This window comes from Apteryx rowi, unplaced genomic scaffold (genome assembly GCF_003343035.1).
Source record: "Apteryx rowi isolate R43461 unplaced genomic scaffold, aptRow1 scaffold_30, whole genome shotgun sequence".
Taxonomy (NCBI): domain Eukaryota; kingdom Metazoa; phylum Chordata; class Aves; order Apterygiformes; family Apterygidae; genus Apteryx; species Apteryx rowi.
Window position 1 is genome coordinate 4,417,833 of NW_020449419.1, and position 26,603 is coordinate 4,444,435.

At 40.0% G+C, this 26,603-nt stretch overlaps 2 protein-coding genes across 7 annotated transcripts in view; one reads left to right on the plus strand and one right to left on the minus strand.

Annotated features, from left to right (window-relative positions):
* Positions 1–26,603, plus strand: part of OGDHL (oxoglutarate dehydrogenase like) — a 132,555-nt gene that overhangs the window by 51,979 nt on the left and 53,973 nt on the right. For 3 of the 6 annotated variants that reach the window (XM_026069934.1, XM_026069936.1, XM_026069937.1), the window contains 6 exons: positions 1,505–1,576; positions 3,041–3,166; positions 4,356–4,428; positions 7,887–8,050; positions 8,705–8,859; positions 9,590–12,468. In XM_026069934.1, the coding sequence (XP_025925719.1) occupies positions 1,505–1,576; positions 3,041–3,166; positions 4,356–4,428; positions 7,887–8,050; positions 8,705–8,859; positions 9,590–9,713 (714 nt within the window). In that variant the 3' untranslated portion in view covers positions 9,714–12,468. Of the gene's footprint in view, positions 1–1,504; positions 1,577–3,040; positions 3,167–4,355; positions 4,429–7,886; positions 8,051–8,704; positions 8,864–9,589; positions 12,469–26,603 lie in introns of those variants that run through there. The other 3 variants (XR_003254246.1, XR_003254247.1, XR_003254245.1) reach the window with 2 other exon arrangements.
* Positions 23,923–25,824, minus strand: CUNH10orf53 (chromosome unknown C10orf53 homolog). Its single transcript, XM_026069948.1, has 3 exons — positions 25,800–25,824; positions 24,998–25,117; positions 23,923–24,024 (listed from the first exon to the last, which is right to left on the minus strand). The coding sequence occupies exons 1-3, from the start codon at positions 25,822–25,824 to the stop codon at positions 23,960–23,962; spliced, it is 210 nt and encodes a 69-aa protein (XP_025925733.1). The 3' UTR covers positions 23,923–23,959.

Below are 26,603 nucleotides of genomic sequence, written 5' to 3' on the forward strand. Positions count from 1 at the left end.
TGGGGACAGAATGATTTGGGGAAGGATTTGTAATGGGATATGGATCTTTTCACCTCTAGGTCATGCATTTGCAGGCAGGTTGGCTGTGATTGAAAGACTCTGCTGCCTTATGGCTCCTTGGTGACTCATTTGAAAGTAGCTAATGGATTCAGTATAGGTCTCACTGGATAGGTGGTCGCAATCGAAATAAACCCTACACCATCCCACACAGCAGTCACTGGCAGTCTGACTGGCAGTGTCAGCAGAGAAATCAAAGATGGATGTGGACACTGAGGCCTTGGACTGAGGTTGTTGCTGGGGCAACATGCGTGTGTATGTTAGGGAAGCCTCTGTGTCTCTTGTAACCGTGTGCTAGCGACATCTGTTTCCAGCCTATTGCATTCAGTATGCTTGTGGAGTGCTGTATGTGTTTTATCTCTGTGTGAAGATTGTGCTTGGGGTAGGGTTTGGTTTACAGCAAATAGATGCATACAGAAGCACTATTGCAATATTAGACTCCTGCTGTGCACCAGTTTCACTTGGCTTTGCCTCTTTCTTCCAAGCCCCTACTCACTTATGACCAGAGTATTTGGCACCTTAAAAGTGGAGATAGGCTTTGAGAATGAGAGAAGCAAAACTTCTTTATAAACGTCTTTAACTTAAGAGCTGTGGAGAGATTTGAGAGGGGGGAGACAACAGATTCTGTTACATTCCTTATTCCTGATGTTGCCTCTGCCCAGCATGTGTGTTTTGTTAGTATAAAATGGGGCTAACAGTGTGCGTTAGAAGAAATTGCTTTGGGAGCTGCTAGCGAGAAAGAGGACTTGAGTGTTCAGTACTTTGACAGAATGTAAAATCCCTCTTGAGGAGACAGTAATTAATCCTGGGCTAGTTAGCAGATAATGTTTACATGCATTTTGATCCATTTCAGCAGAAGTATTCATTTAGGGCATTTTGTCCTGTGTTGAACAGTGAGCTATTGTAGGAGAGAGATCCCGAGTCCACATGTGTTGCTAATAAAGCACAGGGAATCAGCAATTAAATAGTGGTTGCTCCTGTTCAGCATGCAAGTGTAGTCTGCTGCTGAGAAGTGTGGGGCACTGCAGTACACTGAGAAGCACATAATATTTGCCCTCCTGACATTCCCCCTCCTCCTTTTGGCCCTGCATTAGCAAGGTCGTTCTTGTGTCCACATGAACCTACTGGCCTTTCACTGGTCTTCGCTGTGCAGATATACTGAGACAGGCCAGAAATTACTTGCAACTGATAAATGCATTGAAGCTCCATGTGAAAACTAATCTTCTCCTGTGAAAACAGCCCATAGAAGGAAGACCAAGAATGTCAGTCCTGTGGCAGGTCCTCTTATCTCTGTGCTGCAACATTTCATGGTTTTGGCTGGGGGACTGAGTGTGCTGCCTGGTGCAGAGCTGCAAGGGTGACAGGGAGTACTTAAGCAGTGAGTGACCTAGGCTGATGTCTAACTGCTGTTTTGGCTTTTTAATATTTTAAATGATATGATTACCAGGGTCCAGAGCATTCATCGGCGAGGCCTGAGAGGTTTCTGCAGATGAGCAATGATGATTCTGATGCTTATCCAGTAAGTAGGATTTGTCAAGGGCCGTGTCCTTTTTCCTGCTCTTTGCTTGTTGGAGATTTATTTTAACGTGGGTTTTGTTGGCTTTATCATCTGAGAAATCAGTTTATTGCCACAAGTAGCATTCAGTTATTTTCCATGAAAGAAAAAATTCAAGTTTTTTCTTTTCTTTTTTCTTTTTTAATCCTTTTAGCTAGGTATGGTGGGTTTAGATTTAGCTTCAAGAGCTGGTATAACATTAACTTGGTCCTAGTAAAAATAATCAAAGTATGCAGCTGTGCCACTTCATTTCAAAGCGGAGGCCATGTGCAATCAGTCTCTGGGAGCATGATCTCTTTATGGCTGTTCCTCAGGGCCAGTGATTTTGCCTGGTTATATTGCTGTGCATATTACAAATTGGTATCTCTAAAGGAAGCTAAGTGAAATCACACCTGGCTTTTGCAGTGGAGCTCAGTTGTACTGGTGAGAGCACGAAAGTGAGGACAATGTATAAAAATTCTACTTCCACAAAAAGTATAAGAGAATCATCCCCAAATTCCCTAATAAACTTAGTCTAATTTCTAAATTTGGTTCAGCTAAGAACTTCAGAGACTGATCAGTCACATCTACAGAAAAAGTACAAAGCTCTACAGGATATTGGGCAACAGAACATGCCCTTCCCTACTGCAGCGTTTGTGTTAATTTAGTTCTAATAAATGCTATTATGTAGAAATTGAAATTCCCATCAATTAAACAAAAAAGAAAAAGTGTATTTCAGTTTTGGATCTGTTACCACTGGGGTAAGGATGGTTTCAGAGCCATGCTCTTTCTCACCTAAAAGTGATTTTTTTCTGTGCACTGGCAGCATAAAGCTCCGTTTGACTGACTATGCTTAAGCACTGTCAGTTGCACATAATAAGCAAGTGCAAATTTTATCATAGTAGCTGAGAGCTCAAATGATGGACCAGGACATCATTGTTTTAGATGCTGTACCAGTCTGTGGTGAGATTATTGTATCTATGCATGCCTATGTCCACCTATGTATTATTTATATAAAAAAATTATAAAATACATAAATATAAAACAGATATATATATTATATAAAAGAGTAGAAGAGGACAGGACACCTACAAAAAAAGGGAGAGGTAGAGAGAGTTAACTGTACACACAAAAAAATGAATTGTAACTTTAAGATCCTTTCAAAGGGGTTCCATTTTGTGTCTTCCACCTATTGAAGCCTGCTGAAATTAATGGGAGCTTTTTTCCTTTATTTGCATACRCTTCTGGGAAGAGGTAGAAACAGAGGAGAACTGTTTGTAGGGATGCTTCCCTAGCTAATAATATAATCTCAGTAGAAATCTGCTAATTAAGTTTTTGAGGAAGGGCGTTGCTAAGAGTCAGAAATAGAAGGATGGCTTTCAAGCCTTTTTTCTGATTTTTTTCCCCCCCCCCCCGATATTTTTCTTATGCCTTTAATGTTTCTCTCAGGAGTTCACTGAACAGTTTGAAGTTTCCCAGCTGTATGAATGCAACTGGATTGTGGTGAATTGTTCAACTCCAGCCAATTACTTTCACGTCCTCAGAAGACAGATCTTGCTGCCATTCAGAAAACCGGTACAGTTACTGTAATAGACTTGAATATTCTAGGTATATTAACTCATCCCTTACATTAAAAAGGGATCTTTGTTTGTATATGACATACTGCTGAATAAAAAAATGAATCCTTGGTGAAAAACCTTAAATGGACATAGGTTAAAGGTGGCTGATTTGATGAAATGAAACTCAGCTCTCACTTACCAGAATTCTACAGCTTGGTTTTCAGCTTTCCTTCCTTCTAGCTATGCAGACCGCCAGGTCAGCTTGTCAAGATACAGTGTCGCTAATACATTGTATACATATAATCTATATGCTTAACTGCTAGAACTTAAAAAATGTGTGCGTATTTGCATAAGAAGTGACTGCTGCGTTTGAATCGGGCTCTTTGGGTCTGGACTCTGATGCTGGCTTCACTCCAGTGCCAGATTCTTCCCCTCTCCTCTACAGAGATGTTCTCTGATAGTATGAAGAATTCATTAGTGCAAGTTAGTTTATCCTAGTTTAAACATGAACTATATAGCGTAAGACATGGACATTTTTATGACTACATTAAGGCATTTGCTGTGACTGTAGTGGTGGCTAACTTCCAAGTGAAATTTGGAAACTCAGCCTGGGTTTCCCTTGAGTGCAAACACTTCCAGTCAGTCTCTTGTTGGCAGAGCTGACCAAAGTGCTCCATTGGTTTTAGACATTCATCCTTTCTAGATCGTGTTTAAAGCTAAACTTCGATGCTGTTGCAATTGATTCTCTCCCTTCCTCTCACCTTCCTTTCAAAAGCAATTGCCTTGAATTCTTTCAGAGACTAGCCAACTTCTAACACAGATGCTAAAACGCACAAATATTTTTGAGTAAGCTCCGTATTTACCTTTGAAGCTCTTTAGCTTCTTTATAATTTAAAGACTAAGATAGAGCTGTTGAATGTTTTACTGGTTCAAAGGCTGTGATTTTATTTTGTTCTGGAAGGGAATTATAAGCAATTGTAGTTGAGAACATTTAGAGTTTTGATTATCTAAATCTTTTGAATAATTTTGAAACTTCTTAAGCTTTCAAAAAATGCAAAATTAATTTACTGTGTCTAAGTTATTCACATTGAATTGATCTATGGCATATTTAGTGTCTGTTTTTTGTATGAACAGTGTTGTAAATATTGCATATAATAATGTAGATGAAGCAGCTCCTGAGCGTTGGAAAAATTTKTGTCTTACAGCTGATTATCTTGACGCCCAAGTCACTGTTGAGGCATCCAGAAGCTAAATCCAGTTTTGATGAAATGGTATCTGGTAGGTTGACTTAAAGTATTATGGACAGATAATCAGCTATGCAAAGTCACATGTCAGATTGTAAATGYGAAAAGAGAATCTATTCTCGAGAGTCTGTGTCTTCCTTTGGCTTAATTTTTGTGGAGCTGTTGTGAAGAGATATGACATGGACTTTGGATGAAGAGTGAGTCTGCATTCAAGTAAGAATTTTTAATTTTAACTGACTTACCGCCTAACCAACCATTAATCTTAAAGGCAGTGGAAAGTACATTTTCCTCTCTGCAGGGGTGTTCCCCTCAATAGGCTGTTAGGTCCCTCCTCTCTTTTTCCCTCCACTAAAAAATTTAATTGTTCTTTGTACTGCCCCCCATAGACAGGAGAGACAGATTGCAACTGCACTATGCCCATTCTGAAGAACGATGGGCCCATTTCTTCTTGCTGTACTCGTTTCTGGAGCTGCCACATCATACTAGTAGTCTAAAGCAAAATCAGTGAACCTGCTTTGCACTAGCACCCATGGCTGCTGTCGGCGTGCTGTTAGCACCAAGAGACAATGTAGCAACTGCCAGTGCAATACCGAAAAACCCCCAAATGGATTGGCCTTGCTATGCACTGGTTGGAACATATCGAGTGGCACAGAAGTAGTGTGGGGAAATGTAGTAAGTGAATATAGCAGTTCGCACCACTAAGAGGGGAGAGAGAGTGAGTGTGCATGTATGTGTATGGTGGTTCAAGTTCTAGCTGATATCCAGACTGCTGTCAGGATAGAATAACTGCTTAGATTTTTCTTTTTTATTCCTTTTTTTCTTTAAAGCATATTAACATTTCTAAACATCCTTAAATGTTGCAGTATCTCCTTTTTGTAGGTGAGTCCAGCTTTCTTTTCAGGCAGAGAATGTTGCTGGGTTTGACTTCTGGTTTTAAAAGCTTATAGAATTATTAGATTAGAAAACATGATTACAATGTGTGTGCGTGTGATCACATGATTGCAATTACATTTCTTTGCATTAGAAAGAATGATTGCAGATTAGAAGTTCTGTAAGGATTGTGAGGTGTCCTTTTGATTAAGTCTTGGGGTGCCCTTCTACTTCAGGCTAACTCTCGGTAGCAGCCAAAACTCTTAATTGACACCTAATTTTGATTTACTTTCATGTTTCTGCTGAAGATGACAGCAAGTGAAGTATTGCTGACTCTCAGCTGACTCTGCTCTGTTTTTAACTGAAAGCTGAGAAGGAGGGGGAGACTGACTCCAGCTGACCCAATAAAACACAGATTCAGTCTTCTTTAATGATAAATTCTGCTGTTGAGTGAGATGGGATAATTCTGACATAAATCAGTTCCTCTTTCATACATTTGTGCTGCTGTTTTTCTCCCTCCAAGAAAAATGATTCAAACAGGAGCTTATTCTCCTGGTAAGTGGGTGTGCTGATTCAGACTGGGAGGTCATGCCGCTGTCTGCAACTTTGCAGTTGGTTGATGTGGGAATAGTTCTAATCAATCACAGAAAGGAGCAATGGAAAGAATCTTTTAGACCATCAAGTCCCTTCTCCTGCCAGTGCAAGATTACTGCCTTTCATACGTTCCAGTTTTATGTATCCCAAGCAAGTTGTTCTCCTGGGAGATGATATCACAGGGGAAAAGATATCTAGCAGTCAGGATATGCAACTGAAACTGTATCCCATCACTCATACATGTGGCTTAGTACTATGCTAATTCTTCCTTTGGCTAATTCCATTTTAGCTCTCGGAGGTTTGAAGCCCATAAGTATATAGTAGTAATGTGTGTGCTTGTGTAAATATTTTTGCAGTTACCAGATCTGGTTACATTAAGGTTCTTGCTGCCAACTGCTCTGTAATACTTTTACCAAGAACATGTGCTATGCTATGTTTTTATATCACATTTCATATAGAAAATATTCTAAAACTTTCTAAAAATATGTAATGTACATGGTTGAGATCATCTTGGAAAGAAGAAACTATTTCTGGTGTATCTCTGAAAAAGACTGTCAGCAAGGGTGAGTGTCACGCTACGAAAGTTTGATAGTAATGACTGAGACAGTAATATAATAAAAAACTGTGTTTACTTCCTCACGCAAGCTCTTAGATTAGTAACATCCATTAAAGTAATGCGATTACTAACTTAGAAAGGATAGCCCGAAAAAGGATAGCCCGAAATCGTTGATTATTGATTCAAAAGGATAACCTGAAATCATCGATTACTGGTTTAGAAAGGATAACCCGAAATAGTCAGCTACTGTGCTAGTAACTGAAAGCACTGCTTATCCCTACTTGAAAGCTTTCTTGTTCACTCTCTTAGCAAGAGGGCCCTCAACCTTGAGGAGTTACTACTGGCAAGCCTTTGGTTCACTCTCTTAACGAGAGGGCTCTCAACCTCATGAGGAGTTACCTTAACCCAGCATCCCAGGAAAAGGGGGGGGGGGAAATACTCACGGTCCAGCTGGAGAGGATGGTCAGGTCATGTTCCCGTCCCTGCTCACTCTCCTGCTCGGTGACCCTTTTTTATACCTGGCTGGGATTCTGGGCAAATGTCATCCATGCTGATTCATGCATAGTTGCATGTTCGTAGAGCCACTTCTCATTGGCCTTTTTTTTGCTTTATTATTCATTTCCCGCCCCTTCCTGATATGCTAATTAGGAGGGGATGTGCGAGATAATATTAAAATATTAAATATTAAAATAATGAGCTGAAGGTTATCATGGATCAGAGTTAAGTTCTGTGATCRTGGTCTTTTGCTCCTTGCGAAACAGGGAGGTGGACTGCAATGTCTTCACATCGCTTCCTCCTTTGCCTYGTTTGTCTTGCCACCATCTTCGTGTAGACATCTTGACCCGACCACACTCATTACTCAGTCCCTAACTTCTCTAATTTTGTTAATTTGTGGACTCATAATAATAATTTTGAGACAGTCTTTAGTATCCAAGTCTCCTTTTTTATACAGCTGGGACTCTGGGCAAATACTGTTTTCGCTGATTTCTGCGAGTTTCTTGCCAACAGGGCTGTTTGCCTGTTCGGAAGGACCCTGCTAGCAAGGCAAGACCACAACACCTCCTTATCGCTTCCTCCCTCCCTGCAGGTCCATGCAGACTCCTTAGTTGGCAGACTTTTTCAGTCCTGTTAACCCTTCACTTGCTCGACAGTGAGCTATCATATCAATTAAAAATTAGAGGTATAAAGCACAACATAAAACTAAAAAAGAATTCTCTCTCAATATGTTTCTCCCTATTAAGTGTAGAAGAGTAGTTTACTGAAAATCTTTTCACTTCTTGAAACTAAACTGCTGAAGTTTGCTTCAGCAGAATTGCTGRTCTGAAAAGTAGTAGAGTAGAGTAGTAGAGAGGCAGCAAAGCCCTGTGACCATTGCACCCAGCTGATTGCTCAGAAAATGACTGTTTCTTGGGGCTGCTTTATTACAGAGTCAGTTCAATTGAGAGCACTCTTCTAATTTTTGCTCTGACTAGGTACCACTTTCCAACGTGTGATTCCTGAGAATGGGCTGGCAGCTCATACACCGCGTGAGGTCAGGCGAGTGATTTTCTGTACGGGGAAAGTGTACTACGATCTTGTGAAAGAAAGAAAGAGTCAAGACTTGGAGAAACAAGTGGCTATAACTAGATTGGAACAGGTGAGCTCCCGAATCCTCAGAAAAACAGGGTCTTTGGGAAGACTTTCAGCAGGGGGGTGTTATGCTTTTAAATATGTGAGGAAATGATAATGATACTTAGCATTTTTATAACATTTTGATCTTACAAGAGACTATCTAAACCTCATAGTCTTGTGGAGTAGGAACACATCAGTGATATACTGGACAGTGACACTCAAAGCTTGATGACTTGCACAGAACAATATAAAAAACTGAAGGTTATAATTTGATGGCATCTTAAATTTGTACCTCTAGTTTGCTAGGTTTAAATGTTGTGAATAGTACCCTTGGAACTATGTTACCATTCAATAATTCTACCCAAGCAAATGGACTTGAATTGTGCCAGCTACTTTACCAGAAAATTGTAGAAATGCAGAGATGTGGACTATGACCACTTCCCTACATACTTGTGTTGATATAAAACATGTGTGTTTCATAACTTGATGGTCATTTCTGACACTGTGAAAATGATTAAAGAAATACGAGTCACTTTAAGAACAAATAGCAATTATATTAGTTTGATACTAAATGGTTAATTACAATGGCTGTGTATAACACCCGATAGGTTAAAAGCCTTTCCTACCAGGGACTAACACCGCATAAGAGAAAGCTTTGCCAATTATTACCTCTTTCCAGATCTCACCATTCCCCTTTGACCTGCTGAAAGAAGAGCTTGAGAAGTATCCAGGGGCTGATCTAGTTTGGTGTCAGGAGGAACACAAGAACAGTGGATATTATGATTATGTCAAACCTCGTTTCCGCACTATTGTGAACCACACTCGACCTATATGGTATCAGACTTTAAACAATTGCTTTATCTCCTGGGATAATTTTTTTGCCAGGTTTTTGATTTGAGGATGTTATTCATGGGGAAGTCAAGTTCCTCACAAATCAAAAGCTTTGAGTTTGATTTCTTAGGGGAATGAGAGAAAAGTCTATGCAACTTTTTCTTAAATACACAATGTGTATCTTGCTCCTTCTTGCAGTTCTGAAAAAAAAAAATCAATAGTAACTAGCTCTGTATTTATTGCCACTTAATACGGTGCTTGGCCCACCTGGATTTTTATCTCTTTTTGTCTAAGATTGTCTTTTCTAAAAATTTCACTCCAAATTTTAGGTTTCTGGAGAAAATAGCGGTTGTAAAAGCTCAGTCCAGTCAGATAGCTCTGCACTTATTTTAGATGACTGGCTCCTGAGTCAGCATGTGCAGCTGTTGGAGGAACGAGAGTCTCTATCACCAAGAGCAGCTTATCTAAGGATGAGACGCTGTAGCTGGTGACTCTGGGAGGGACGAGGGAGAAGATGCAGCTCAGAACTGAAGGGAGGGGGAAAGAGGTGGAGACTGACCAGAAGGTATATCTGATGGCACAACTTCAATTTGATTTATTTTTATGTCAGAAGGTTGATGATTAAATGTCTGATTCTACCAAGCTGACTTGAATGCACTTAGCAGCATGTTCCCCTGCTTGTCAGTGTCAAAATTGTCTCTCTTCTCACCTGTCTGCCCAATTTGTCACAAAGGTATGTTGGCCGAGAGCCTGCTGCTGCTGCCGCCACAGGCAACAAGAACACTCATCTGGTGTCGCTCAGAAGATTCTTGGATACAGCTTTCAACCTGGAGGCCTTTGAGGGAAAGACATTCTAACTGCAGGGCACCAGCTCATTTCCATCTAGTAGCGTTATATATTGCTGCATCTGAAAGAGGAAATAAGATTGAATGGAAAAATACTGGAAAATTTTGTATTTTTTGCTTTGAGTTTAAAGGATCCACCAGCTGACTTCATTACTCTGCATCCTGTTCCCCAGTTTCTTAAAAAAAAAAAAAAAAAAAAAAAAAAAAAAAAAAAAACAAAAAAAAACAAAGAGGGGGGAGGGGAGAGGAAACAGTCCTACTTATCTTCCGCTGTTTTTTGTCACTTGTCTATTTAGATCCAGTGCTCTCTGGGACAAGGAGTGTCTCCTATCTCTGGATCCAGTGTCTGTGGGCACTGTCTAATTACTGTAAGCAAGCAGAGCAGGCATGGACAACATGATGCAATTATGCAGATCGCTGAAAAAGAAGAGGGTGAGTTTGGGAGCCACTAAGGAAACAGGATGCGTTTATCGTTCTAGGGAAAAATGGTTGACAGTTATTTCTGGATGTGTTGGAGAGGAGTAATGAAGCCAAAAAGTAAAGGGTGCTACCATCAAGCTGATAGATGACTTCGGAGAAATGTACTGGCTGTCAAGATTGAAAAGAGGTGGCAAGGTGGCCTGGTGATGTGAGAAAAGAGGTTGGAAATAAGGAGTTACATTACAAAGTCAGTAGTCTATGGGTGATAGCAAAAGCAGTGTGAACCACTTATGTATAAGGTGGAGGAGGGTGAAGGAGGGAGAAACAGAAAGGGACCAAGAAAAGAACTGTAGGGGATGGATAGCTGAGGAAGGAAGAAGTCTGCACAAGGCCACAGCTCGCAGCAGTGAGTAATCAGCAGGAGAGTGCAGCAGCAAAGTGCTGGACAAATGACTTCAAAAGGAAGAAGATGACAGTACTAGCTGCTCCCATTCTCTGGGCTGCCTGATTTGATGTACTGTGCTATGTAGAGAACTGTGGGGGTCCTCCTGTGGACATCATCTCTTTTGGATGGACTCTTCTTCCCTTCCCCAGACTACAGGAAGCTGCTTTCCTTTGACCAGGTAGCACCTGTACAAAGGTTGTGTCTTGATGGAAAATCTGTGTTTGCTCAGCAAGTGGTGGGCTCTCTCCTTTGTCCAGTGCTAATTGCTGCCTCAAATCTCCCTGCTGATATTAATTCAGCTCTGAAGTGGCAATTCCTGGTTTAATTGCCCTTTTTTATTTTAAGAGGAAAGTGGGCAGGCAGCAGTTGCTGATTGACCAAAGGCACGTGCTGTGTTTTTTGTACAAGTAGTAATTGATTTTTTTTCCTTTGTTTTTACCTGTCTATTAGGATACCAATTGCCATATACTTTTCAGTAGGGAGATAAAAGTGAACTGCTTCTAAGAACTGGCTCTGTGTAAAACAGTCAATGCGTGGCAGGTCCATGAGCTGTGACTGGGAACAGCAGGGGGTTGTTTCTCTTCTAGGGAGATAGTGGTTGCTTGGCTTCGTTGGAGGTACAGTGTAGTAGGGTGGCCTCAGAGCGCTTTGACGGCACTCTGTCTGCAGTGCTAGAAGGCAGGTAGGCACAGCTTTCCTTTCCCCTCCTAATATAAGAATTAATGTTGTCAGAAGTCCGGTTCCCTCTGCTCCAGGAGCACTTGGATCTGGGTGAACCTTGTGACTGTAGGTTTCTGCAACGCTCTAGACTGTCTAGTAGGAAGAGACATTTTCCTTTCTGCTGGCCAGCAGAAGGAACTGCACATTTAACAGAACAAGTGGTGGAGTAGGAAGCAGAGGAATGGCTGTGCCTGTATCCAAGTAGGAAACGGTAATGCCCTCCCAAGGGCCCTGTTCTGCTGTGGTGTCTGGAGGGCTATGAGAGATCAGGAGAGCTGYCGCTTTGGTACACCGAGGTAAGTGGCTAGAAAACACAAGGATGAGATTTCACCCCCATCCCCAATTCCCTGTTCTGTGTGCTCTTGGGACATTCTTAAGTTCTTGGCAGTAAGCTTTGTCCTCCTGTTGCTATTGCTATTTTGGTTGCGATATAAGAAGGTTTGACGGTTTGTCTGATTCAGAGAGTCTGGTGATGCTGAAAAGCTTCTTGTCTTATCAAAATGAAAAGCTTTATTAAAACCTTTCAACTATGATCAAGCAGGATAGTAGTAGTACAAGCAGGATACCAAAAAGGGGTGTGTGTCTCATGCTGTCCCTTCATTTGGCCTGGAGACAGCATGATGGTAAAAAATCCTTTTGTCAGAGCAGAAAATGGATGTGGCAAGGTACTTACCATGGGCTCCAGAGCCAAACTTAGCCTGATGTTTGTGAACCTCTGTAGCATCCTTTCAAATTAGGCTGGTTGCCTTGGGCTTTTTCTCTCATTGAAACATTTAAATTAATTCAGTCTTTTGAAACCTAATGAACTTAAAGTACTGCAGTTGACAGCAGCAAAGATTGTCTCCTGTCCATTTCTATAGCTCAAAACATTAAGCTGATAGGCATTAACTGTCACCCAAAGTATTTTAATGCTTTTATGAATGCATGTTTCTGTGGCAAGAATGTGTGCAGCTAAATATTGCTGGCACCATTTATTGTATTCTCTGCTTGCATAAGGCAGGTCAGTGCTGCATGAAATATGATAAATGCACTTATCCCACAGTATGTGTGGAGGTAGAAAACAACAACAAAAGAAATAGAAATATAAGTGGTAAATGGCAGGTTTCCATTTTCATTGTGTAAAATAGAATGTGGCATAACAGTTGCATAAAAATTCCATCAAAGAATGTAAAAAAAATAAAATAAAAATACATAAGAACTAAATTCCCTGTTATGGCTGGTTTTTTTTTTTTTTTTTTTTTGACAGTTTCTCCTTCGAGTGTTGGCATTAGTATCCCACTCATAAGAATGCTAGGGCAGCTCATTTTTCTGCTCGTTGTTTGTTTCCTCAGTAGTGGCTTACTTAAATTTAGTAGCAAAGAGGAAAACAAAGCATTTGGACTAGAAAAAGGTGATTATTCCAAACCATTGAGTTAAAAGGAGTAATAAAGGAATTGGGGTTATATTAGACTATTTCATTTTATCCTAATTTTTTAAAAGTAATTAAGTGAACACATCTCTTTCAAACAGATTTTTTTTWAAATGTTGGAGTCAGATATCTAAGAGGTTCATTTCTCTAAGCATGTTGGCTCAACTTATGTTTCAATTGAATTGCTTTTCCTGTTGCCTGCACTATGGACAGTAAAGGTTCAGAAGCCATTAAAACATCATAAGTTGCTAAATGCACAAATTATACTTATTTATAGAATTCTTCTGCTTCCCTTTAATATGGCCCTTGGAATAAAAAAAAAGTTTAAAGAAAATTTTTGAATAGGTGCATTATCAACAATGAATGCAAGTTCTGTAATGGCATCTTTAAACTGGGTTAAGAATATCTCTCTGATCTCACAGAAGACAAATATTGTCRTAGAACTAACTGACATAAATGCTTTTTACATACTAAACAGCAATCCTTTAATCTTTGTGCAATGTTTGAAAAGGACTGAAATACTAAATAGGCCTCCTCTGCAAATAGTCTACACTGAAATTCAAACCATAGCTTTGTAACTTGGAAGGAAGAATAGAGTCAGCATGATACAAGAATCAATTGGCTTCATCGTATTTGCAGGTGAGGTATCACATGATGCATGTCCACAACGGCAGACAAATTGCTCGAACAACTTCTGTCACAAAATTATTTTTGTTTCCCAGTAGTTATCTGATGAAATGCCCTAGCAGCAGGGGTGTTTGAAAACCTCTGCTCTGCCTTTGCTACAGTTGGAATCACACGTCTGCTCTAGCAGAGGAGAAACGATCTCTGGAGCTGGAACTGCTCTGCTTGTTCTAGGAGGTAAAAATAAGCATCTGAGACTAGACAAGAACAGGAGTGCGAGTTGGTTGTTTGAACTGAGTAGACGAAAGTGGTGCCTTTTTGATTTTTGGTGGGTGTGTGTATGTGAGAGAGGGAGAGAACCCTTTGCCTAGACTCRCTCTCTCTCTGGCTGCTCTCTTAAGAGTTCTGGTAGCTCTTAACATGATACACAAACAGCAGACCAGTTGCCTGGGGTACAAAGCGGGGAGTAACCACCACTGCTGCTAAAAATAACAAATGTTTGGGAACCTCTGCTCTGGCTACACACGCGCACGCACTCACACGTGCACACACTGCCTTTCCTCACATTAATTCATTTGATTTGCTGTTAACTTTACAGAAATTGTCAGACTTGTTCCTTGATCTAGYTTTTTGTGGCACATAGGACTAGAATGTTGTTTAAAACAAAATACAAAATACATGGGCACTCAAAAATCATGTAGAACCTGAAAATCCCTAAAAGCAGATACAAATTTGGTGTAAAGGTAGCAGGTCTGGTCAAAGATGAAAAATCTGCTACTGTATGTTGGTTCAGCAAATTCAGTATGTTTTAATTTTGCAGGTCAGCACTGGGCCTATCGGGGCCTTGCTGGGCTAACGAGTTCCCAGAACAGGTGACCTGTTAATTACTGCTGACGGGGGCAGCCAGGCAAACCCTGGCTGTTGCTAGCTGCTCAAAGCCCAGACAGGCTGCAGTCCAGCCCTGGCTGGCCTGTCTCTATCTCCTTTGCATCTGTATCCTAAGTTCTTTACTTTTTTCTCCAGAATGGAGGGCCATGGCTGGTCCCTGAATGCCCGTGGTGGGCCAGGGGGTCCCTGYGCAGACCCTTGCCGCCCCATGGGGCATTGCCCACCATTTCCACTGTGGAAAGGACAAGAGTTAAGGAGTTACACTGCAGAAAGGAGGCTGAGGATGGCTGCTGGGAAAGGCTCTCYGGCTGGAGCAGGAGGTGGAGGAGCCTGCAGGCTCCCTGTGCTCGTGCTTTCTGCGGGCAGGTAAGAGACCAGCCGGTGGGAATTGGTTAGGCGTTTCTCCTCCCACCCTCAGGGTGGAGCGGCTGTCATCCTCTGGGTTATCATCAGAGCTTCCATGGACTTGAAGGTCTAGAGAAAAACACAGTAAATGACAGACAGATTTCTGATGCAAACAGCTGGCAAAGCTATCAAGGCAACGTGCATTAATATGATGGCTAAATTTAGCCTCTGGTATTCCTGAGGCCAAAATGCACCAGACGCTTCAAATAAAAAGTAAGAGCATCTTGTGACCACAACAATCCTGCAAAGAAAGCTGTTTCAATGGGGGTCTATTCACTGGTGTGTAGCTGGTTGCTCTCCTTGCTCTAATCTCTTGGTTTCTGATTGCTGCAGGCACAGGCTGGAGAAGCTTGCTTCAGTGCACTGGCTTCTCAGTATGTAAAATACTGCTATTTGCAGTGTGAGCACACTGAGGCTTGTTTGGGAAAGGTGAGGAAACCTCCGGATGAAAGATGGTAGAGAAATGTGTGTTTTCTTTAAAAAGAAGAAGGTCCATTGTCTTTCCACGGGTGGAGGCGAAGAATGACCTGCCTCTGCCGGGCTCTGGTGATGATCCCCGGCAGGCCTTGCCTGCCAGGAGGCACAGGCACTGGACGTTGCTCTTCCTGCTCTTCCATGTTCTGCAGGCAGGATTGCAGCACTTGGAGCTATGATCACTACCTTTCCTAGAGCCTTTCTGTGTTCATGGAAAAAATAGACCATACCACATCCAAAGATCTCTGCAGATGAGGCTAATTTTGTGTATATCTTTTTGCCGCTGTCCCTGCATAGTAAAGGTCGCTGAGTAGAATTATTACAGTGTAGAACTTTAAATGACAAAGCCAAAAGCATTCAAGATTTCTATTCACTTTAATCAAAAAGTCTTGGGTATTTTTTGTTCCCTTTGGTCATTTAGTAGCTTTGTAAAGTCCAGTTGTGTAGCAGCAGGAGTCCTTGACGGACTCTACTGATGAAGCAATGATTATTGAAAGCTTTTCTTCAGGCTTATGCAGACCAAGAACAGAGATTATGTGTTTAACGTTTTCTTAATCATCAGTGTAAGATATTAGCAAACTGCATACAGACTGAAATAGAAATTCAATATATTTGCAAGAAGGAGATGGGGGAACATTGCCCATTCCGTAATTCTTGCTTTTTCTTACTGGTCAAACCATTTCTGATTTTAAATACTTCTTAACTGTAATTTCGGATTGTGCATTAATTTTTCTTAATGCCATTATTTAAAATTTGGCCTATTGTCTAAAAAAGAATAAAAGAACAAGAGAAAAAATGATGCAGGAAACAAAAATGTTTGAGATTTATTAGCTTTGATTGAAAATGTTTCACAGATTTCTCCAAAGTTTTCAATTATTAATAAGCGCACCAGGCGGTTCCTTCGTGATATTTAAGTGATGCAGTCATTAATGGCAAATGGAGATCTAATTTATTTAGAGAGGAAAACAGTTGTAGTCATCACTAAAGATGCTGTGTGAAATACTGAAATATAATTTCTTTTGCAGAAATCTTTACCTCCTATTCAGTTGCCCATAAATGCACTGACATTCTCATAAAAGAGTATGGAAAAAACTTTCTGACAGTGTCATACCGAGCCAGCTTTATGCTCTCCCCCTTTTGGAATGGAGACTCTGCTCAGACTATCCCAAGGGAAGACCAGGAGGTGCTTAGCCCGGCTCTTGGTTGTTTTCCTCAGATGGACATTAAGCATTATCAGTATAATGGGTTTGTTTGAGTAGTGGTTCAAGTGACCACAGTTTAGTTGGCCTTGCAATGGAATAAAAGCTGTAGCCAAAGGACGGTAACGTTTTAGTGCTCTCACAAATTCCTCTGCGCACCTGTGACACTACCTTGTGCGGAGTCCCTGAGTAGAGAAAACGTGTAGGAGAACAGGTCCCTCAATGGCCCTGGGCTGCTGGCCTGATCCATGCGCTCGTGACTGACTTAAGGAGTGATTGCCCTTGTTCAGTGTGCTGTTGCGTGGTTTGCAGAGCAGTGTATATGATCTCTGCTGTTTACATTTGTGTTTCCTCAGCTGACAAACACAAGGTAGAATAAAATGTTCATAAAGATCTTAAGTGTTTATGTAACATTTATAAATTTTGTTTGGCCTTGCAATGGACRTTCTGGGTATTCACAGGGTGATGCTGATTTACCTTAATGGGTGTCTACATCCAAAAAAATTCAGTAAGTCTGTCAGAGTTCCTAAAAGGTAACTTTGGCTTCACCTTCAGGAAGCAGTAGTTTCTAATTGGGAAGGAGGAAATAGAGTTGGAAAAGTGTTAATAAAAAGGTCTTATGCCATGGCAATATGCTTAATCTTCAAGCATTATTGTTTATTAAACATAAATTTGGAAACAAATGTGACTGCTATCCTTGTTACTGTTTTATCAATTTTAACTTAGGTGGCTTCTGCCTGGGAATGCTAATATATATTGACTAGAAAAGCTCTATAGAATAAAATTGCATTTTACAGTTCAAATAATTAAGACTATAAAAAACTAGAGTGCCACTTATGGTGTGGATTTGGGCATCTTTTGGCAACATAAGTCTACATGAATCCAGACTTTAAACTTCTACAATATCCATTTATTTTTAAATATCTCCTGTTRGATATCAGCACACAAAGTGGTGACAGGCCAAGAACTCTCTCTCCGCAGGGCTGTTCGAGGCGTGCAGCGCAGTGTAGGTTACTTGTGCAGTGACCCCCTGGGTAACCTGGCTGGGCTTTCCGGTAAAGTTCCCAAATCTGTAGCAGGTCAGTTCCACAGGAGAGGCGGTCAAGTAAATATGAGCTCTTACTGTATGGTAGCCCAGACTTTGCAAGGGTAAACTTAATTAGTAAAAAACAAAACACATTTGTTTCCAGAGTATACTGTTTCCTCAAATGAGTGTCTTCACTACTGTGGCTATCAAAGGGATGAAATAAAACTGTCTAATACATAACATGATAAAATGATAGTACATAATTCCCCCTGACTAGAAATAAATGTTTAACAAACTGCTCCCAATAGGCTTGTTAAAGATGAAATATTTATTACTATATGTTAATTACACGTTTTAAGCAGTACTTAAGTAATCTGAAAGCAAGACCTAGCCAATCTCTTTAAGAATTTTATGTGATTAAATCTTTCTTCAGCAGTTTTCTTTGTGCTAGCGCAGTTTGCTCAAACATATTTTTAATTAAACAGTGTTTGCAATGTTGATCCTGTTGTATAGGGTGAACACTGGACAGTTTTCTCTGTGAATTTCATGGCCCAAGCAAAACCAGATTGCATCAGACTTAATATTTGGGTGTCTGGGCTGAAACACAATATCTTTTCATGTCTGGAAAAGTCTTATTAATATGGTAAAGTTGCATGTTACCCCTGGGATATTAGTATCTGACACTAACAATCAGTTTTGAAGAAGTCTGCGTGTGCAGTTTTTTGGGGTTATATTTTTTTGTGGCAATATATCTGACAAATACATAAACATAAAATACACTGTAAGACTTCTTCTGTCCCCTGTGCAGCTAAAGAAACCAAAAAAAAGCACAAATACTTTGCAGCTTTGCATCTTAAATGGTATTTCATGCCAGCAGACACAAAACTATGTTGAAGAAAATTATTGGATTATCAGAATTTCAAACTATTGTTGACAAAACTCTCTCATTTTAAAGTTGATTAAGAGCTGAAACTCTGTGATGCTTCGGGATTCTCTCTTCTTCTGAGTAGGCAGTAGGCTGTTACCAAAGAAGAGATAAAGAGGAATAAAGTAACTTAATCTCCAGTGATTCTGAACGGTACCTGGTTACACACTTACATAATTAACCTCTCTTGTGATATGTTCATTTAAAAACTATCTGGTCATATGTGACCATGCTTATTTAGTGTACTCTGCAATATTTATACCACGATATACCCTGCTTATTATGAAACAGACATTCTTTAATATATTTATATGCACACACATATATTCTGGAGCTCTTGCTTAGACAAAACTCCACAGGCTTCAGGAAGATATATCTGAGTACGCACATTAGTATATGACTACACATAAAGAGCTTCCACAGGGGCGGTCAACAAAAAAACTCTGATATTTCTCCTTTTCTTCAGTATCACTGTTCTGATATTCCCATGCATTTAAAAAAAAGTAGGACATGCTACACTAAGTATGATTATTCTTAGGCCTATATCAAAGCCCTCAAGCCTCTCATTAGACTTACCAGTAAAACTATTTTTTGTAGTGAGCACAATACTGTGCAGCTCAATAGATTTATGCAGAATGTTCCAACTTTGTGGTACCTGTCTCTGTAACAAAGCTCAAAGGAGAGTAAACTGAGATTTCTCTAGCATAGTCTATGCCTCAGAATTTATCCCAAAGTCCATGCGAAAACCACTGATTTGTGATGTTTCTGACTATACTTCAAATGACCTTACTGGACACTGCCTTATATATATGTATATATGAGTAAATATTCATGTATCTGAATAGTGCCTGTGTGTGGGTGCAGAACAATCCTGTCTTTTCTTAAAGCTGCCTTACAAAATTGATCAAAACTGAAATCTGTAGCAAGTAAATTTAAATTCTTCTTAAATTAGTAATGCATCTTGCTTCTCCTTTGAATGAGCCTCTACTGAGTAATGGTTCTTGTAAATATGTGCCTCAATAGAGCGGAAGAATGTTGCATGTATCTTAGGCTATTTTCCACTTGCAACACATAAGGCTTTGATAGGGAACATTCTAAATGTTTTAAACAAAAATGTCTTAAAATAACCAAAAGCAATCTGGATAGTTAAAAGGACTGTCAAAAGCAGAAATGATTGAGTTTGTTATAATTTTTCAGCTTAAAAAAGACAGTCTTTTTTTCTTTGTTTAAAGAATGCATGTATTGGAATAAAACATTTCCCTGCACTGTTTGTGGAGCGCAATACAAGTAGTTGTTTATCACTTTTTATCAGAGAATTGGAAAATACATTAGGGAGCACAAGATCTCAGTGACTCACAGCGGTTATCTCCATTTCAGATGAAGGAGAGAGAGAAGCAATTTCATCCAGAACACAAAGCAAATCTGTGACGGACTCTCTCTTAGTATGTAAAAATGATACACAGAAATTCTTAGTGCTGCCATTCAGCCATGTTTAATACTACCTTGCTGAATGGCCAACATGCAAAATGAAGAGGATGGAAAATTATGTGAAGTCTCATTGATAATTAAAAAAAAAAAAGTACTATTAAACTAATTCAACATTGTCCTGCTAATAAACTTTAAACTCTTTTCAAGAATCATACTGACATCAGCTATATGTTGTTTTATTTTTCCAAGCACATGATCACCATCATACTCTAACTTTTAAACAASCAGTAAACACTTGAGAATATATAGGATCTTTTCCATTCTGCTTGAGTACATGTATGGAGTGAATTCCTTCCTATGCATCACTTCCATCTCCATGAAACAGTTCCTAGGTCTTTGCAGGGTTTTTGGTCAGACTGAACATCACAAAATTATACATCTCCTAGCAATGGCTGTGCCACTTTTGCCTTAGTTTTCAAACAGCTTATTCTCAGAAGCCTAAGTGGCTGCTGTCTTTAACATGATAATATATGGGATAAACGTCTGTAACTCTTGTAAGGGGAAATGCTTTGCTGCAGTGTACAGTTTGTGCAGCCACTGTGAGTGATGGCCGAGAGTGAAATCTTCCTGTTTGCAAATAGCGTAAACATCATGTCAATAGTAGGGCAAATAATGCCAGCTCGTTCCTTTTTAAACCTGCTCCTCAGATGAAGAAGAAGCTTCATTTCTTTTTTTGTTGTTTGGTTCCAGACAATATTAAGTTCCTGAATTAGGAGACTAGCAGTCATACTATCATTTTAGTGAGTAGAGATGTGAATCGCTCTGCGGAGATGCCTCTCTTCATCAGTTATAGAGGTAGCCTAGGGCAAGCCAGCTCCTAAATTAAGTATCTCAAAGTGTCTGCAATTAGATGGGACAAACTCATGCTCTGGGGCTGCATTGCCTAAGGGGAACGGACTGGGTGCCATGCAATCAGGCTGCTGCGCTGCATGTGCTGCATGCAGTTGTTTTTTTTCTTTTTTTTTTTTTATGTATCAAGTGTTGTTAATTTGTTTCTTGATAGCTGATTCCGTGTTTTTTATTGTCGCCTCCCCTTTTGAAGAAATTACTGGAAAATTGTCAGATTTTCTGAAGCAATTTGCAAAACATGAGGAAACAGCCATGACAGAGTTTAATCATGTTATAAGAGACTGTTACTCTAAAAGGCAAGCTATTTTAGTTATATTGTGTTATTGTGCCATTAGTACCATTTGACTGCCAACTGTGCAACAGTGGGGCTCCAATCAACAGGGGCCTTTGTGTGTTTTCCATCGCAAATAGCGCTGAGGATAGGAGGGAGAGAGGCTCTTAGTGGTATAATTTTTTCAGTGATTAAAAATACTTGAGATCCATTTCAGTGATCAGAAATGTGTCTTAATGAGACAATTAGTCAAACCATAAAGGCTGCACAGCAATTTAGCTGGAGTTACTACTGGAATAATTTGCTGCTGCTGCTTTCTTCCTCCTGATCTGACTTCATCGCAATAGCCTGGATGGAAGTCGCTGTAGAGAGGATCTGCAGGCTAGTTCAGTCATTCTCAAATGGCCATAATTATCTGTGGGGCAGATAATCCCCTTAAAAACGAGGGAGACTTCGAAAGAAGTGTAGTTATTTAACGTATAAAAAAATATTAAATGTCTTTGTCCAAGTGGCTACTACAGTGCCTTCAAATATCCAGCTGCCTGCTAGTGCCATGGCAACTAATTGCAGGTAATGTTTAGGGGACGGGTATCAAACTGAATGGGCTACTTCAAATTTGTATTTATTTTTCCCTTTTGTAACAAAAGCACAGCAACAGGATCTCAGATCTCTTATGCCTTTTAGCCAGCCTTGTTCAAAATGTCTGATGGAGCTAATATTTTACCTTACTGGATGGAAGTAGCCTGTCGTATTAAAAAGGTTTTATTTGTCTCTGATCTTTGATTTGGTCATAATATTACTCTAAAACAAAATCAGAGAGGTTGTTCTCAACCCATACTTGTCTTGAAGTCTCCTGCTTCTCTTTCAGAAGTGAAGCCTTGTGTTCCTCAAAGCTTATATTTATTCCAGCTAAACAAGTTGTTTTATTAAGACTTAACATCTCCCTAAAAAACTTTTCTCATTCTGACTTGGAGGTATATCAGAAACATTCTCAGGCTGATATTACACAGACCCTGAACACAGTAAAACTTTAAAACTTTTTTTTTTCTTTTTTAATAAATTAGTCACCCTGGTGAGTTCTTTTGCCTGGAGCATTTGCATTGATATTCATGTCATTTGATGCTCAGGAGGTCTGGGGAGCTTAGTCTCTCATCTTTTGGAATAAATCCTGCTCTAGAATTAACATTATTTAAACTAACTTAGTCTAATTAATTTGCATTTACCTAAGAGGCCAATAAACAATCTACCGCCAGAGGGAGAGGGAGCAGTAATCCATTCTTGCGCAGTTCTGATTTGGGGCTTTAGGGGCAGGAATATACCCTAGCTCTGAAAGCTGCTGCCATGAAGAGCTCTGCGCACAGTTCCTGGGGCAGCGGTTAAGTGGTTACTGCTACAGCACGGCGTGCGCCTCTGCTGGGAAGAGAGGCCCCTCTGGAGGTGCCCTGCTGCCAAACGCAGTAGTTGTGTGTGTGTGTGGGGGGGGGTTGGTTGGTTGTTTTTTAAGAACCTCTCTGTGCTGCGGGTTACAGCTGGAGGCTGGAATTAGGTTATGGTGGATGAGAGTTTGTTCAGTGACTATTTTGGGTCAGAACGATGGTGAGGTGGGCACTCAGTGCTGCCTGTACAGTGCAGAACCAGAGTGGGGCCAACAGCTAAGCCCAGCCTTTGGTCTTTGCGAGTGCCTGCTGCAGAATGGTCCTTTATCTGCATCACAGTTAATTTTATGCATCTTCTCAGCAAGGTTTAGTCTGAATGTTTTCAATTTCTGTTCTTGTTTTATCAGAGTGGCAGAAAGCAAAAATGTTTCAGTCTTCTAGAGGGACATTTCAGTTTCTGCTTCACTCAATTTTGACTACTGGTATTTTTTTTCTCACTTACTGGAGGATAGTTTCTTTAATGCCTCTGGCATCTTTAGGTTATTGGTAAGAGACTGTATTGCATAGCAATAGCGTTATTTTGACAACACTGTTTGTTTTGTATCAGTACTGCAGTAAATGTGGTTCATTTGTAACTGAAGCTATCTCTCTGCAGGTTACAGCTGATAGGCGATATTGTGAGTGGTAGGATTTGTTCATCCTTGGCTTTATAACGGTCAGCCTGTCTCACCTGCTGCTACATTAGAAACTATAGCTGTGCAGCCTAACACTCCTTAACCTGTGCTAATGCTGAGTTTCTTTGTTCATAGCACTACGTTAGGATGCAAAGACTAACTACTTCTTTAGCTATGGCCCAAACTGAAAACTATTCAGAGTACCAGCATTCTGGCATATGTTTGTTTGCAAACTGCTGAATTTATCTGGGCCAAAAGTATCTTTAAAATGAAGTTGAGGTTGAGATTATATATTGATAAATCAGGAGTTAAAAAAAAAAAAGAACTCTCATACACTAGTTATCAAAAACAAAAATAGAGCGACTGAAAAAGCAGCGTCATTTTGAGATACCTGGTGGAGTATCAGTTATGGTGACATCCCATCAGCTTTAGCCCTATCCTTGTAAGTATGCCAAATTCCCTCTCTGTGTACCCTTGTGCTGTGTCTAATGACCCAAGAATACTCTGTGGGACACTTCTGGCCAACGGAAGAGCAGAACTGGCCCATCTTCTGTATGACTAAGAGTAGAGAATTCTAGTCTTTAGACTGTAGATAAATAAAATCTCTCTGACAATTATTTTTTTTCTCAGGAAAGCATTAAAAGTTAGAGATAATACAGCATCTCTTTATTACACTTCCATATAGTCAAATGTTTGGGTTGATTTTCAGTTGTGAATGACTTTGAAATTGTGTCTTCAACATAGGAAACTTTCTAAAAGTTGAAAGAATGCAAGATATTCAGGAGTTTGATTCTTTTTATTAAAATCAAATTATAAGAACTACATGTGACGCAGTTCTACATGAATTTGTAATATTCAGGTTAGTAACATATGACTGGTTCTGGAAAAGGTAGTATATTGGTACTTGGTTGACACATGGATACAACAAATAAGATTATCTAGAGGCATGTATGTCTAAGAGACATAGTGTAAAGAATCACTGTATCCTGACATTTCTAGTACGTTTGTAATATAAGTAAATTGCCTGACAAAAAAACAGGGCAAAAGAGAATGTGTCCCTGTAAATCAGTAAGCATTCAGCACTGCTTTTCTGGCTTCTTCACAAAGTGGATCCAACTTGCCATCACCTCCTAAAGCAGAAAAACACAACTTATATGCAAGTAAATTTATTCTTATTTTGCATTAGTACTCATTATTGTAGCATCCATATTCCTCTGCATTCTCCTTCAAGGTACTTTGACCCAGATTGGCTCTATCCTTTTTAGCTGCATAATCTGAGATTGATTCAGCTTTGATTTGGATCAGAAGCAGAGCAAGAAGTAGATGCAGCACTGCAGGTGATTCAATAGACAGGAGAGAGAGAGAGAGAGAGAGAGAGAATGCACACGCACGCTAGCATACACTGTCTAGCATACATCTTGAGCTGTGACAAAAAAGTTGTTTTTTGTTGGCAGAAATTTCCAAAAAGAGAACAAATGGAACCTCCCAGTTGCTGTCCTGTCTGGCTTCTTTGCAAGAAGGTGAAACCAATCAAGCTGTGCTGCTGGAAATGCCTTTATGGTCGGTCAGTTTTCTGCTTTCCCTCCCCAAGTCCTTCTTCCCCAGCCATAAAGAGGCTGTTGAACAGTGGGGAGGGGAGAAGCAGTGGCTGTCAGCCTTTCTTTGGCTGCCAGTAGCACAGAACATGAGAAAAAGTGAGCCCTCAAGCTCCTTGTCTCTCCTGCAGCAAAAATTTCAATTAAAAAATTGCTGTCAGTGAAGCACCAAAATGAGGAGGCTGAAAAAGCAAAGAAGCTAAGGCCCAGGCATAGAAAGATATTTATTATTCTGAATGGAGAAGAGTGCCCTAATACTTCTGTGGTCTGAAATGTAAGTGGCTTGCTTGTGATTGTGTGCTGGTGCATGGGGGAAGGTGCTGAGTAGTGGTGTCCCAAGTTCCAAGCACTGCCTTGTGCACTTCAGAATGCCTCAAATATAAAGTACTGCAGAACTGTAAAGTAACAATGTTGACAGAAGTCAGACTGTTTATGCCTTAGATTTCAAAATGASCGCTTTCTAAGTGTTTTCAGTGAGAGACTGCTCTGATTAAACCTTTGTACTTACCAAAGTCCAGGTCACTGATGTTGCAGTGAAATACAGTCTCCCCATTTACTATGATTTCCACAGTATTCCAGTCTGGTATCTCTTCTAGAGTAAGTTCATGTCCATCTGCTTCCAAGACAGCTGCAAAAGAGCAGAGAAGCACTGAGCAGTACTGTCATTTGCTTGGTTTGCTGTGAACTCATCACAGTTTTAGAGCTTATGAGACCACAGAGCAAATAACAGTGTTAGCACAGTTAAGTGCTGTACAAAACTCCCTGCAAATCCTATCAGCTCTAATGTGACTTCACTATTGTTACATTAATGGATCTCCTTTGAATGAAGCCTCCACCCTCTGTCATTTTTAGTTCTAGCAGTTTCATAAAAGGTAAGAAGTTCATTATGCACTTGTATTTGCTATTAACTGGCACAGCAACTGTAARACACACAATGTATTTATTTGTAAGTACCAGGGAATAAAACTAAATTCAAAAGAAATCTCCCATAAATGTTAAGATGGTGCTATAGAACAGCTGGAACACTAAGAGAACAACCTTGATAACCCAATTGTTCACTGAGGCATAATTCATTTCACTTCTCCTTAAAGAATAATTCCTCAGTACAGTTAAAGGCTTGAGATTTTGTGAAGCTTTCTGAGAATCAAACCAAAAGGGACCCAATCCTCTCTGAATCTACATATCTATTTAGATACATTAGACATGTTTGGGGTTTCTTGCAGTACATTGTATAGTGTTGTTGTAAATTAATCAGAACTGGGGAAGTAGAAAAACTGGCTGATAATGCAACTCCAGCAGCACATAAATACCATATGCTTCTGCTTGGGGCCCCATAGGTTTAAATTTCTTTTTGATTCATCTTATTCCATAGACTTGTTTTACTAGGTAGAAGTAGATTCCTGTATATTCCTTTCACCTTTTCAGGTTTTTAATCAATTATTTGTCAAGGCTGAGCCAGTGTGCTGACTGAATTCATCCTTAAGCGGGATGGCTCACCAAGACACTTATTGTTTCACTAGTTTAAGGCCTGGTCTTTCCTAATCCACATCACATGTATATTTAAATGACCTAGTAATCTCAGTAAGATAATTTGAATGAATTGCCAGCAGCATGTATATATTGTATTAAGGTATACTATTGTAGTACTGTATTGTATTATTTGTTAGTTTCCATTATCAAGCAAACACCGATTTGTCTGATATGGCATTTGCTTACCTTTTTGTTGTATGCATGTGAGCTAAAGCATTTGTAATCATAGAATTTGACTTATCTGAACGCTTTAGATCCCAAACATACAATTCGATTGATCTGGCAACTTTTGATGAATTTTGCTAGGCAGAAATTTTTACTGTGTATCCTCTTACCGATGGAAAGCATTAAGAGGGAGAACTAATACTCATTCCGTAATAAACAGAAAACAGACTACAGAAACTCCCGATTCATGATGAATCAGAAACAATAGGGTATTAAAGTACATCTTACTAAATTTTTCTCTGTTTTTTTAACCCCGAGTGGGCCGTACGTCGGCATAACTTTGAGCCTGAATGCGGAGCCCCCACAGCATTCAGGCGCCCCACGACGTCCTCCCGCACTGCCGGCCGCCGCCGCCGCCG

What these genes read in the sequence shown, in the direction of transcription:
- CUNH10orf53 (XM_026069948.1), bottom strand. Translation starts at nt 25,824, where the DNA reads ATGGGGCCCCAAGCAGAAGCATATG. An exon ending in GCCCCAAGCAGAAGCATATG is followed by an intron (nt 25,118 to 25,799) that starts GTATTTATGTGC and finishes GCTCTTTTGCAG; the next exon opens with CTGTCTTGGAAGCAGATGGA. An exon ending in CATCAGTGACCTGGACTTTG is followed by an intron (nt 24,025 to 24,997) that starts GTAAGTACAAAG and finishes TTTCTGCTTTAG; the next exon opens with GAGGTGATGGCAAGTTGGAT.